Source organism: Rousettus aegyptiacus, unplaced genomic scaffold (genome assembly GCF_014176215.1).
Source record: "Rousettus aegyptiacus isolate mRouAeg1 unplaced genomic scaffold, mRouAeg1.p scaffold_m13_p_20, whole genome shotgun sequence".
Taxonomy (NCBI): Eukaryota; Metazoa; Chordata; class Mammalia; order Chiroptera; family Pteropodidae; genus Rousettus; species Rousettus aegyptiacus.
This window is the reverse complement of record NW_023416296.1, coordinates 1237160-1250883: the sequence shown is the minus strand read 5'-3', so window position 1 is coordinate 1250883 and position 13724 is coordinate 1237160. Positions and strand designations below refer to the sequence as shown.

The 13724-nt window shown below is 67.5% G+C and overlaps 1 protein-coding gene across 1 annotated transcript; it reads right to left on the bottom strand.

Moving 5' to 3' along the window:
• Positions 1–1596: 1596 nt before the first annotated feature.
• Positions 1597–13316, bottom strand: DNMT3L (DNA methyltransferase 3 like). Its single transcript, XM_036238141.1, has 12 exons — positions 13104–13316; positions 12517–12606; positions 12167–12211; positions 11567–11646; positions 11376–11488; positions 10495–10666; positions 8549–8636; positions 7435–7523; positions 6210–6285; positions 5735–5868; positions 3270–3355; positions 1597–1836 (listed from the first exon to the last, which is right to left on the bottom strand). The coding sequence occupies exons 1-12, from the start codon at positions 13201–13203 to the stop codon at positions 1671–1673; spliced, it is 1239 nt and encodes a 412-aa protein (XP_036094034.1). The 5' UTR covers positions 13204–13316; the 3' UTR covers positions 1597–1670.
• Between the last annotated feature and the right edge of the window lie 408 nt (positions 13317–13724).

The following is a 13724-nucleotide window of genomic DNA, read 5'->3' as shown; positions in this document are numbered from 1 at the left end:
GCTCAGCTTCCCAGGAAGGTCTTCTCTGTGCCTGGATGCTCCTGTCTCTGTCCCCTCCATGCTCCTGGGGCTGCCATGCCTTGAGTTTCATTACAGACCTTGCTAAATGAGCCCCTGGACAGGGGAGCTGTGATGTCAGAGCCCAGGCTGCCCTCCCGTCCACCAGCAAGAGCAGGTTCACACTGGTCGATGAAGACGGGGCTCTCCGGAGAAATAGAACAGGATGTGTAGAGAGAATTTGTTTCAAGGAAGTGGCTCGTGTGGTTATGGAGGCTTGATAAATTTCACGTCTGCAGGTGAGGGGGCCGGAGACCCAGGAAAGAGTCGTGAGGGGGGCCCACAGGCCACCTGCTGGAGGGCTCCTGCTCAGCCGAGCCCGGCCCGGGTCCGCGCGGGGCCCGCGCTGGCTTGGGTGGAGCTGCCGTCCTGGCGCTGCCGTAGCGGAATGCCAGGCCTGGCGGCTCATGCACGAGGAAGTGCGGGGGGCTGGAGTGGGACGGGGTGCCAGCACGGCCAGGCAGGGGCCCCCTTCCCGTCCAGGTTCCGCGTGTCCTCGTGGCGGAAGGGCTGCCTCTCATGAGGGTACCAGTCCCGTTCAGGAGTCGCCAGCCCAAGGACCCGCCTCTCGACAACTTGCGGGGTACGGTTCCACATGTGAATTTGGGGAACAAAGACATTCACATCGTAGTCCCCACCCACATTATGGAGGGCAATCTGCCAGGTTAAGTGTTAATATCGTCCAAAAAAAACACCTTCACGGAAACATCCAGAATACTGTCTGAACAGACGTTCGGGGCACCCCACCCCAGCCAAGTCGATACGTACTTCTGTTCTACTTCAAGACGCTTTTAAAAATCTTTCTGAGGTCCCGTTTAACCCCACCCTTGTTCCACAAAGCATCTTACGTGCCAGCACTGGGCCTGAGTCCCCAGGTCCCGGCTGTCACACCCAAAACAAGCTGAGTGTTTCACGATCAGGTCGAGACCGCTTTGGGGGTTCTGGCTAACCTGGAGAGACCCCTTCGGGACTGGCGACGTGTGCTCTGGAACTGGTGCCGTTGGCACTCTCCAGGGGTCCCCCCACAGGCGCCTTCGCTCACCAGGCCTGGAGCTCCATACTTTGCAAAGGTCTGGGGTGTCCCGTGCAGCCGCCATCAGGGCGAGTGGCTTTAACTAGCACAGCCAGTGGCTGTCACGTGACAGCATCACTCCGCGCTCATAGGGACCCGTGCACCATGCACTTACAAAGACGTGTCCTGCTCGTCCCTGTCACCCATGCCTCCGGGTCCCACGGAGTAAAGGCTGTGCTTATGCATCCAAACTCCAAAACTGACCAGGAACTCTCACGATAAATGTGTTTTTAACTCTCAGCCGGCACACTAACGTTTTCAGCAGCAACACCCAGCAACACCACACGGGGACCTGGTCCCTGTTTGTCGCTCGCAGAGGGGGGCGAGGGGTGTGCTTCGCCCCCTCCCTGGACAGGCCGTGTGTGTGCGGGGGGGGGGGCAGCACCTCCAGACCCGGAGGGGAGACGAGTCTGTGGCAACTATGAGAATCCAAAGTCAAGCAAATAAAGTAATTTGAGGAGGAAAAATGACAATATCAGGAAACCTGCGTTTATTCTAAGAAAAGTCTTTTTTTTTTCTTTTTCGCAGTATAATGACTCACTTATACAGAGGAAGTGAGTTCTTTTGAAAAATACTTGAAATATTCCCTCAGGGGGAGAAAACAATTCTTCACCAGCTGGGCTGGCCCAGGGGTGGGGCGCCGTGCTCTCTGTCTGTCCCGAGCCAGCAGCGATGATTCCTCGTGGGGAAGCAGGGTGCAGTGCCTGCTGGGAAGGAGGGAGGGGCCGATCAAGGGGGGAGGGGCACCATGTGCCCCGGCCAGGGTGACCCCGGCAGTGGCAGGTGGAGCTGGCCGGTGCCCGTCTACCAGAGTATGTCCAAGTCTCTCAGACAAACCCCCACCCTCCCCCAGGGAGCAGCCCATCCCTGCGAGAAGCAGTCAGGTTGGGGGGGCAGAGAGCGTCCCCTTGGCCCAGCGTTCAGGGGGAAGCAGCCATCAAGGCACAGACCCACTCAGCTGGAGGGGCGGGACCTGGGCACGTCCAGGCAAACCTGACCATGCCTGACTCCCGAGCAGTCTGGTACACCGACCCCCTGAGCTGTCTGAGCACGTCCCGAGGGGCCTGTGGCGGCCAGTGCTTCGGGCCCCATGTGCGGGGCGGGCGGGAGGGGAGAACGTGCCACCCCCACCTTGCGCCCCGAGTGGACCCGTGGTGCTCGGACGTGGCTCCCGGTCCCCTGCCTCGTGCTCCCTGGCCCCCTGGAGCATTCCTGGATCTACTTTGGGAGGCGAAGGCCACAAACGAGGTGCCAGAAACAAGCGGGGCCCCCCGCCGGCACCAGCCCAGGGCAGCCCGCTGGGCGGAGGGGCGGCCAGGCTGTGGGAGGCGTCTCGGCCGGGTGCTGGGCCTGCCAGAGCATGTGACTGCGGCGGTGGGCGCCTGGGGGACCTGCCCTTGGGTTCTGGGAACCGGGCGGGGGCGAGCTGGTGGCCGGGGCACGGGGAAGGACCGCGACGCAAGCGGCGCCCACGGCTGAGCACCCCGGCTTCCTTCCGAGAAGACGACGTTCCGGAAGCCGCCCTGCCTTAGCTGCACCACATGCGATCCCGGGGCCGAGGGGCTGGGAAGGGCTGCAGGGGCTCCCCGCGGGGAAGACACAGGACCCGGCTGTCGCAGAAGCTGGGTCGGCACTGTCTGCACAGGGCCGTGCTGGGCGTGGGCGCAGGGGAGCAGCCAGCCACCCCGAGGGCAGTGGGGACAGGGCACGCCGAGACAGGGGCCACAGAGGTGTCGGGAGGCGGGGGCCGGCGGCCAGGGGCAGAGATGGGCCGGGGCCTCGGAGGGCGCGCACGAAGGCCCGCGGCCTGGCGGTCGGCGTGAGCGGTCCGTGCGGCCACGGCGCCCCACGGGCATGTGAGCGAGTGCGCGTGAGCGTGCGTGGCCTGCGGCCGTGTGCCGGGCCGTACGGGTGTGGCCGGCAGCCCCAGGGCACGTGGCGGGGCTGGGCCTTCCCAGCCTGCAAAAGCCCGAGGCGAGGACCTCGTGGGCACGGGTGTGACAGCTGGGAGCAGGTCCCCGGAGTGGAGGCGGCATCCCCGACCAGAGCGTGCCGGGGTTTGGGGGCGCCCGCCCTGGGCAGCGAGGCCACGGCAGGCTGGAGCCCCCGCCTCGTCGCGGCCCAGAGGGCCAGGGCGTACCTCCTCACGGCTGGGATGTTGCTCCACACATGCACGGCGTTCTGCGGGGCCCTGCCGCCGGCGTCCCGGATGGTCACGGGCTCCCCCTGGGGGGGAACAGCGGCTGTGGGGCGGGGCCACCTGGGCAGGGCCCACGGGCCTCGGCCGCCGTGCGAACCGCGTATGGCCCTGGGAATCTGGGCAGCAGCCTCCCCAGGGCGACTGCGTGCCCGTCCACGGTGCTTACAAGTCACGTCTCTTTCCTTATAAATCCCTTACGAGGAGGAAAACGAGATGTTATTTCAAAGCTTTTAACTGGTAGGTGATAGGTTTTCCTTCTAACGGGGCAGGTGGCCCAGGGACTCCCCTGGCTCCGTCGCGGTGGAACCCGTGGCCTTTGTGTGGACGGCTGCCACTCTCGGGGCGTGAGAGCGGGATGTGTGTGGACGGCTGTCACTCTCGGGGCGTGAGAGGCTTTCCCGGCAGAGAGGAGCATGTTCTCAAGTGCCGCCGCTTTGCAGCACCCGTCAGGGGCCCAGCGCCTGGATCCTGGGGTCACCATGTCCTTAGAAGGACCAGAGGGATGGGGGCGCGGGGGATGGGAGGCGGGACGGACCTCCCACCGCTGGGAGGGAAGAGCAGTGTGCAGGACAGAGTGAGGCCATGGTCCCCGACACACAGCACACAACGTGGTGGCCCAGACCCCGCCTCCCCAGACTCGGCCGGCAGAGAGGCCCATGTGGAGGCCCCCAGCCCGGCCGCCCCTGACACACCAGCCTCCTCCTCGGTCCGGGCGCTGCACTGGGGTGAGAGGCACGGCTGGCCACGCCCGGGCGCCAGGGCCTGCAGAGACCGCGCCTGCCTCTGCACAGGCGGGCGTCCGCCCATCAGCAGGAGCGGGGCTCACAGAAACTCCGGGGGGCTCTCTCGTTTGCCTCCTTCTGACTGGGGCCCGATTCTGATCTGCCACATGCGTGCGCAGAAGTCAGTGTGTCCACTGTCCTCCAGGTGTGGTGTGACTGGTGCCGGGCCTGGGAACCGCTCTTTTTGGCTGTACTCACAGTTACTCTTACCAGATTTTTTTTTTTTAAAACACGAACGCGGGCCTGACGGCTGTTACGCAACAACATGTCAGTTTTAAAAATCCCAAACTTCCCAAGGAGGGGAAATAGCCACCGAGGCCGGAGAAAGCACAGGAGTCCCGGGGCCACTCCGCTCAGCTCTACGGAAATGATCTTAAAGCCACCATGAAAGGGATCGTATTCTAGGGAAGCGTAACCTACCAGACGGGGCTCCGAAAAGAGCAGACCTGATAACTCGGTTTCCACTGGAAGCCTCAACGCCCGTTTTAAAGCAACGGAACCACCAGCGACCCAGACCGTTCACAGCGGAACGCTGTCAGTTTCTCAAATACCTGTTGCTGATCGCAGCAAACACCCCAAAGGACACGCTGCTCCCCCAAACTAGAGACACGTCAGCAGAAACACGCCCCACACACGGCCGCGTGCATTTCTTCCAGGAAAGCAAGGATGGTTCATTGTTAAGAAACCTATTAACACCCTACGTCCTATTCATAGATCTAAAAAGGAAAATTATCTAATTCTCTTCACAGACGTTAAAAAAAAAAATTGACAGAATCCATCAATTGTTCATGATAAAATTACTCAAAAAAATAGCAACCAGGGGACGCTTCCGGACACTTCCTTGACATAGTGAAGCACGTCGACCGCAACCTCAAGGCCAGCGCCGGCTCAGAGGGCAAACGCCGGGAACCTGCGTCCCTGCCGGTCAGGGACGAGGCAGGCGGGCTCGTCACCGCGGCGATCCAGTGTTTTCTGAGTGTGAAACGCAAAGGGGAAACCGCCCCACCCGCAGGCGATCTGCTCAAACGCCCCAAACCCAACAGACGCCCCCGAAAACGGCTGCTGACCACAAGGTCACGCGACAAGGCAGTGGGGCCCAAGCCCACGTGCAGAGAGCGGCAGCTTCCCGTGTGCATGTGGAGGCCAGTCAGAGGACACGACCCCGGGTGCCCCGGACGCCGGGGACAAGCGTTACCGAGAACCCACGAGAGCGCTGGTGACTCAGGGGGCCGCTGGGGGACACTCTCGGAGGCCCAGGAAGCAGAGGGTGGGGCGGGAGCTGGACGCCCTCTGCCGGGGGCCACCAGGCCACCTGTGACCTGGCACACGCTTGACCCTGGTCCGGCGGCCTCGCCCCGGACTTGACCCCGCAGACTCCCACACGGGCCCCTTCACTGCAGCACCGTCCGTGGGAGCAGAGGCCCGGGCGCCACCCGGTGGCCAAGGCCTCCGGCGACAGGGTCCGAGCTGGGGTCTGAGCTGCCGCCCCCTGAGAAGGCCGGAGTGTCCCTGGCCGCCCCCGAGCCCCCGAGCCCCCGAGCCCCCAGCCCCCAGCCCCCGAGCCCCCAGCCCCCAGCCCCCAGCCCCCGAGCCCCCAGCCCCCAGCCCCCGAGCCGCGCGCACCTCCAGGAAGCGCGAGGCGACGGCGCGGTCGTCCTCGCTCAGCACCAGGTTGTCCACGAACATCCAGAAGAAGGGCCGCGGGCCGCCGGGCCGGGCGTACTGCAGCAGGCGGTGGAACTGGAACAGGTACCAGCCTGGGGCGGCCCAGGTGCGTCCGGCCCTGCCCGCCGGAGCCGCAGGGCCGGGGCGGGGCGCGGCGGGGGAGGGGCGGCTCTGGGGGGCGGGTGACCTGGGGGGGGGACCGGGCTCCGTGGCCGCGGACCCGCCCCGCCTGCTCCCAGGCAGTCTGCCTCACGGGGACACGCGTCCGACCCCGCCCCTCGGTCCTCGCTGAGGGCGGACAGCTTGCGCAGGTCCGCGAGCCCTCGGGGAACGCATACTGTCCAGCTCTCTACGGGCAGGGCTTGCAGGGGGTGGGGGTGGGCCAGAGGCCAGAGGCCAGGGGCTGGGGTGACGGGGGACAGGGCTCTCTCACCCGGGGGACGGTCGCAGGCCTGGCCGAGGGGGGGTGTGGCTCCATACACGAGGTCGAACGGGCCCCACTCTTCCACCTGCGGGACGGGGGACACGGGAGGGCACGTGTGGCATGGGGGGGGGCAGCGCGCGGGTGGTGGCCTCAGGCTAGCCAGCGGCTCAGCCAAGGCCCTCGCAGGACCCGGGGTTGGGGCGGGAAGTGAAGCCCACGGGGTCAGACCCACCGGTGTCTGCCCCGGGCCTCGAGGACACTAGGCGTTGGCTGTCCTCGCTGGGGGTCCCAGGTGACTCCCTGTGGCAGGCGCCCGCCCCCCACAGAGCTGCTGGGGGGGGGGTCCGTGCACTGGCTCCTGGGGCCACGTGGACTTTGTGGGGGCAGGACGGCCCGAGGCGCCCCGGCGCAGAGCCGGCAGCCTGGAGCTCGGCCACAGTGGGGCTGCTCGCTTCCCTTCAGGGTGTGACAGCGCCCAGGGGCCAGCGCCGCCGGTCACGGGTCACTGCACGGCCGAGCTGGAGGACGAGACGCCACCACTCACAGGACTCCGGCCAGACGGGGAGCAGAGCTGTGCGGCCCCAGCCAGCACCCAAGGGGGCGGAGCGCGCCCTCTGCCTCGGCCCTGTCCCTGCTGCCCCCTCCGCGGCCAGCGCTCCCGCCCCGCAGACCCTCCGCCCAGACCCACTGCCTGAGATGGCCGTGTCGTGTCCCGGCATCGGGGTCACCGGAGGGCACCGGAAGGGGCCCCTGCCCTTCCTCCTCTCTGCCCGTGAGCGGCTCAAGGCCGCGGCGGGCGCTACTGAGTCATTTGTAGGCGCATCTTCCGAGGCCATGGGTCACGACAGCAGGAAGGAAGGAGCCTTCGAGGGGGCCGGTGCTCGCAGGAAGTTGTCCATCAGGGCTTTGCAGTTCAGCTCTCGCACTTTATTTGGGGGGCGGGGCGGGGTAACCCCTCTCCGGGCAGCACCGTGGCAGGCAGGCGGCGGGGTTGGCCGTGGCGCTTCGGCCGGTTGCTCCACTCGGGGATGCGGGCAGCGCGGGGCTGCCAGAACGCCCCTCCCACGTCCCCCACTGCGGGGCCGACCGCCAGCGGCCGCGTGGGGGAGGCGGCAATGCCCGCAGACCCGCGCCGGCCCGCGCCACCCACGCCGTGCGCGGCCACCGCAGCAGCCCCCAGGGACCTGCTGCGCACCCGCCCGCGGCCCCCGTCCGCACACTCAGCTGCACTCACGTCCTTCCTCACTGTGTTGGTGACATCTTCCAGATGCTTCAGGCTTCCTGGGCCAGCACCGTTTTCCAGAAAGCCCAGGCTCGCCAGCTCTGGCCGGGGAGACACAGGGACACTGACTTTGACCCCCGCCGGGATCAAAAGGTGAGTGATCGGCGAAGCCCGTCTGTCGTCTGTCTGTCGTCTGTACACAAGCAGCGAGCTGTCTCCCCTTTTTAGCCACGTGACCGGAGACTAAGGGTGAAGCCACTGGCTGTGCGTAAACCAAAGGCGGGAACGCCTCGCGCACCGCTGGGAAGGTCGAGTGACCCGTTGGGAAGGAGCCTCCCTGGGCGGCCACGTCCTGCCCCGGGGCAGGAGCTGCGCCAGGCAGTGCGGTCCACGTGGGTGGCGGCCAGCCAGGATGTGTGACCTGGCGGCTGGGCTGCTGGACCCTGTCACGGCCTCAGAGAGCCTGGGGCCTGGGGCAGGAAGCGAGCCCAGGCAGGACCTTGCGGATGGGACTCCGGGAGCGTCGGGGCAGGAGATGAGGGGAGGTGGCCGGGCTCCTGGGCCCCTTCGGCCGCAGCTGCGCCCGCCTGCTCTGTGCGGGTCTCGGACCCTTGTTGGCGACGTGGCGTGTGAGGCCGCCCACACCGCACCGGGCAGCAGCAGTATCGGAAAGGGCGGGTCCCCGATTCCTTCTGGCCCCAGCTAAGGACAATTTTCACGGATTCTCCTCAGCAGGACTCAGGATTTGCAAAGGCACTGGGGGGGGGGGGGGTCAGCGGTGCAGGGGGAGGAGGAAGGACGCCCGGGGAAGGCCGGAGGGCAGCACGTGGGTGCCGGAAGCCCCGTGGGCAGGGTGCCCTGCGTGCTGGCGGGGTGCAGCGGAGTCTGGGGTGGCCGTGACGGGGAGCCCGGCCCCTCAGCGACAGCGTCTCCCACCCACGTTGCTCCCTGTGCTCCTTCCCCGGGGCCCACTGGTGGGCCCCACCCGCCCAGCGCTGGCCCTCAGCCCCGACCTCGGCGCGTGTGGTTCTGGAAACTTCCGAGCCCGCGTGCACACCTGGGCCCCCGCATGACCCACTCCGGGCCGGTCTTCCCAGGCCAGTCCTCCGGGTGCCACCGCACTCACCTGCCTTGATGTCCCCGAAGAGGGACAGCACCCGGACTGGCTCCCTCTTCCACACGGGCACAGTCTTGTACATCTCCTGGGGACTCTCCTGATTATTGAGAAGACAGCGTTCTGAGGCCGGCTTGGCTGTGGAGCCCCTGAGTCAGGGGGACCCCTCTGGCCGCAGAGGCACCCCGAGGGGCTGACACCTGGGCCGCCACGGCCCCGCGCCCCATGCGAAGACCCCGCCCGCCCCCGGGTGCCCCTCTGCCGCAGGGCGGGCCAGTGCTAGGAGCCCTCAGGGGGTGAAGGGGTACGTCCCATCCCGGGAGGAAACGAGGCCTCCTGTGTCACGGGGAGGGCCCCACGTTGGGGAGCTGGGATCCATGCAACAGTGGGGTTCACCCTGTTCCTCTCCTTCCTCACGGAGGCTCTGGGGGTGGCCAAGCCACCTGGCACCCCCAAAAGCTACCAGTGGGAGACCCTGACAGCAGAGCCAAGAGCCGTGGCCTGGCTCTCAGGCCTGGAGTGGCCACCCTGAGGCCGAGGCGTGGGAAGGCCTGTGGACACCGCCCGCCCCCCCAGCACCTCCAGGGAGACGCTGGGTGGATCATTCAGAACACAAGGCCCCAGAGCCCCCTGCACCCCAGGAGGTAGCACTTGGGGATGCCCGGCCTCCAGCAAACAAGGCATCCGGCTGCCGACCAGGCCTGGGGTGGGGGGGGGGGCTGCCTGCACGGGAGACTTGCAGGGGACCCAGGACCTCGGGGTGGGGCCGCCTGGGGCTCAGGAGAGGGTACAGCGCCCACACAGGTGAGTGAGTAAGCAGGCCAGTCTGGGGCGGGCCGGGCAGGCGGGCAGGGCCACCCTGGCGCGGGCGCGGCTCAGCTGGGCGCTGAGGGGCGCGCGTCCCGGCCCACGGCGGGAGCAGGGCGGCTTCTCCCGGCACCGGCCCCGGCACCGGCACCGGCACCGGCCGGCGTCCAGCAACGCCGAGCGTCAGCTTCAGCTCTTTCTCCGGAAGCCGCTGCGCTCGCGAGCACGGGTGTCCGCGCACTGGGGCGCCCCGTCTCTGCCACAAATGGCCGGGAAGGGGTGCGCCGAGGCGCATGCGCGCGCCTGTTCCCCGGAAGCACCCGGAGGCGCGGAGGCCGTCGCCTGTGTGCTGTGCCGGGGACCGGGACCACCGCCCGTGTGGGCTCGGAGGGCGGGGCGGCCAGGCCGAGCGCAGGTCCCAGAGCCCTCCTGGCCAGGGGCCCCCGGGCCCCGCGTCCCCCGCTGTCCCCCGCATGCTCCTGCCCTTGCATCTGGATTCCCGAGGGCGAACGGGAATAACGGTGCGGCTCACACCCCCGGCTGCTCGGAAGCCCGAAGCCCCGGGTCGGGTCGGCGCCTCGGCAGCCCCGCGGCCGCTCCCCCTGTGTCTCCGCCCCCCAGGCTCTCTCTTCTCTCACGTGACTCCAGTCACTGCACGGCAGGCCACCCTCGCGCACGGTGCCGGCATCTCGAGACCCTCAACGCGATCACTCCTGCAAAGACCCTGCGTCCAAGGCCGGTCACTTTTGTGAGCTCCAGGCCGCAGGACTTGGGCGCACCTTTTGGGGGGACCCAGTTCTCCCCGCTTTGATGAGCCCACAGCTCCTGCCTAGCTCCTGGCTCCCGGCCTTGACTCTTGAGAGGCTGAGTCCACACCGGCCACCCAGGTGTCAGCTGCCATTTGCTGGACTCAGAGACACACCTCCCCACTCTCCTACCTGCCACGAACACCTGGTTCTCAGACAAAAGCCCCAAACCGCCACCAGCTGGAGTAATTGCGGAGGGACCGCTGGTGGGCCCAGCCGTCACACAGGACAACGGGGACGGGCCTGTGCCTACAAGGCCGACCTCGCTGCGGGCAGAGCGGTGGACGCCTCGCACCCAGGGCCCCCAGGACGCCAGCTCCCCCGACCCCAGGCGCGGCCGCTCACCGCCTCCCGGTCGTAGAAGGCCTTCAGCCGCCCGCGCCACTTGGGCCGGCGCCGCAGCAGCCCGCTGCTGGGGAGCGGCAGGCAGAGGAAGCATACCCAGTTGCTCAGGGCCTGGACCTTCCCCGAGGTCCCCGGGCCCACCAGGGTGTCCACGCACTCGAAGCAGTAGCACCTAGAGTCAAACAGGAAACCACAGTGGCTGGGGTGACGCGGCCTGGCCACCAGCGGAGCCGCGGCTGGTCGGTCGGGCTACGGCAGAGCGGAGCCTGCCCCTGGCTCTGGGCCGAGCCGTCGAGGCCACGCCCGGCTCCCGAGCAAAGGCCAAGCCTGTCCCACCCGCAAGGTGGTGGGAGTGGGGGAGGGGCGAGACTGTGGGCCAGGGAAGGGGGGCCGGTCCCTCCTGGGGACCCGGAGTGACAGGAACCAAGCACCCTCCAGAAGCTGGCAGGCTGTTTACGACAGTGACAGAGTTTGAAGAACCCCTTAAGCCGCCCATCGTCCCCCCAACCCCTGAGCCTCTGGAAACAGACGAGGTCTCCCGGCAAGGCCAAGTGCAGGGGCATCAGCTGCGGCAGCTCTGGGCAGAGGACTGGAGATGCAGGGGTGGCCCACAGGGCTGAAGTGGGGGGGCCTTGAGGTGGGAACGTGCCCCCCAGCGGTGGGCAGCAGTCCCGAGGGGCCGGGGCGTCCTGCGAGCCCCACGTCATGACCGTGGGAGCAGCTGGTCTTGGCGGTAATGAAAATAAAAAGAAGCACGGGAAACAGATCTTTCGATGCCACCTCCCCACGCGAAAGCACCACGCCATGTGGGGACAGGAAGCTTTGGGGGGCGTGGTCCCGGGGCGCGGGGCTGGGGGCCCCGCCCCGGCCTCAGGCCTCACCGGGTGCAGTCGGGGCTCTCGCAGACGAGCAGCGTCTCCCCGGAGCAGCAGATGGAGCAATAGGACTGGTACCCGTCCTCGTCGTACAGGAAGAGGCAGTCCAGGAACGTGTCCTTGGCGAGAGACGAAGCGGCCCGCTGCCCCCCGCTCCCGCGCGGACCCCGCCGAGCCACCCCCTCCTCCCCGCTCACCTTGCACGGGGCGCACATCCCCCCCTCGAACAGGGGGTGCTGCGTGTGCACCTGGAAACTGCCGCAGCAGATGCACAGGTCTGGGGGGACAGAGCGCGGGGTGCGTCACTGCACCGTCAAACGCGGAGAACCAAGCTAACGGGAGTGCGAGACCCCCGCACCGAAAAGCACGAGGCGCCCTTGGAAGAAATCGGAGATCCGGATAACTGGGAAGGTGCCCCACATTCAGGGATGCTGGAACGATCGCCTCCCCAGCCGGCCCAGAACCCCACAAGCTGATCCTAAAATGCGAGGAATCCTAGAGAAAGTGGGTCTGTAGTCGCCTGATGTCAGAAGAGGGGGCAGGCTAAGGGGTGGGTTTGGGGGTCTTGGGGGGGTGATGAAAATGTCCTCAAATTAGAGTGTGGTGATGGTGGCAGAGTGTGACGTCCTGAAAGACACTGGGCTGTGCAGCCTCAACGGAGCCTCGGGGGGCTCGGGCTGCTGCAGGGGAGCCGAGCGGGGCGCCCGCGGTGCCCGCTGCCCCCTCCAGGAAGGACGCCGAGCTTGCGAGGCCGGCCGACACCGCTTCCCCGGCGCGGGCGGCCAGCGGCCCCTCACCTTCTATGTCTCGCTGGTTGACCCTGACTTCATGTGCAATGAGATCTGGGAAAGAAAGTTAAGGAGTGGACCTTTCCGTCTGCTGACGTGTGATTTAAACACTGCCAAGAAAAGGTGCCACAAGTTGATCTTCTGAAGTCCCGGAAGCCGGGGACGCCTGCACCCCAGCCCCTCCGCGTTTCCTGGCACGTCAATCATCCGCGCCCAGGGGACAGTCTCCGGGTGGGGCCCTCCTGGCCCTGCCAGGTGTCTGAATGCGGTGGGAATATTCCAGAAGCCCGGAGCCCTCAGAGCTGCCCAGCCCGGGGCTGGCATCCCGACTGACGGCTTTGCGCCTGGCGGGCCCTCACCTCTGCAGGGCTCTGGTGAAGGGGGTGCCGACAGCTCGCTGGAGCCCACCAGGATGACGTCCATGCTGCAGTCCACCTCCGCGTCCAGCACTGAGGCGCCGCCGTGGGCCCGCCACCCAGGAGACAGGACGTGCACAAGCAGAGGCAGGAAACGGTCCCTCGGCCTCTGCCCGCGAGCCCTGGCCCCCCGCTCGGACGCGCCCGCCGCCCAGCTCTGCGCCCGCCCGCCTTCCACAGGGATGCCCGCCCGCCGCTTCTGAAGGAAGGTCCCCCTGGCAGGAGACTGGTGTTGAGGGCCAGCCTAGAGAGGGAGCTCAGGGTGGCCCGTGTCCTGCCCCCCGACCCGAGGCCCCTGCCAGTTTAAAGTCGGGTGGTCGTCTTCCCACGAAGGAGAGGGCAGCGGCTGCGCCGCGGGGCGGAGCTGCGGGCGGCCACAGCCCCATCTCCATCTGCGCCTAACCGCAGCCGTGGGCCCCTGAGCCACCCCCGTGCCCCACCTCCCGCACTGTCCCCCACACCCGAGCCTGCGGTCCCTCCTGCAGGGACCCTCGAGGCAGAAGGCCGGGGAGAAGGAGAAAGGGCCTCACGGGTTTCACAGGGTGGCTCCTCTTCCAGCTGCCCGGCTGGGTCGGGGTTCCAGCTGTCCAGGGGCTGAGGGCTCAGGGTCCCTGGGAACGAGAGGGCCATGGAACCAGGGGACCCGGCCTTCCACACATCAACAGGAGACGGGTCAGGTGGAAAGCCCGGGCCACCGCGTGTGGGCGGGGAGTAGCCCCGGAGAGGGGCGCAGGGTCCCCCAGAGGTGCGGGGGCGGAGGCGGGGGAGCCTGCAGGTGGAAGGCTGAGGGGCTTCAGTAAAGGGGTGCTGAGTGGCGGCCTGAGCTGAGGGAGGGGTGGAGCACTCAGGGGCGGGGCTTAGGGCTCAGTGGGGGGGCTGGGGTGGGGCGGGGCTCAAGGGGGAGGCGTGGGAGGGCGAGGGGCAGGGAATTCCCAGGGGCTCAGGGAGCTGGGGGTGGGTCCGTGGAGGGGAGGGGCGAGGAGGAAGAAGCAGAAGTGGTGATGGGGCCACAGAGCGCTGGGTGGGGGGCGGAGGGGAGGGGGGAGGGGGGAGGGGTGGGGGACTCAGGGCAGGTGCCAGCAGCAGGCAGAGGCCCACTGGGCAGGGGCTGTGTCCCCGGGGCCGGTATAGCGCTGGGTAAAGTGGGGGGG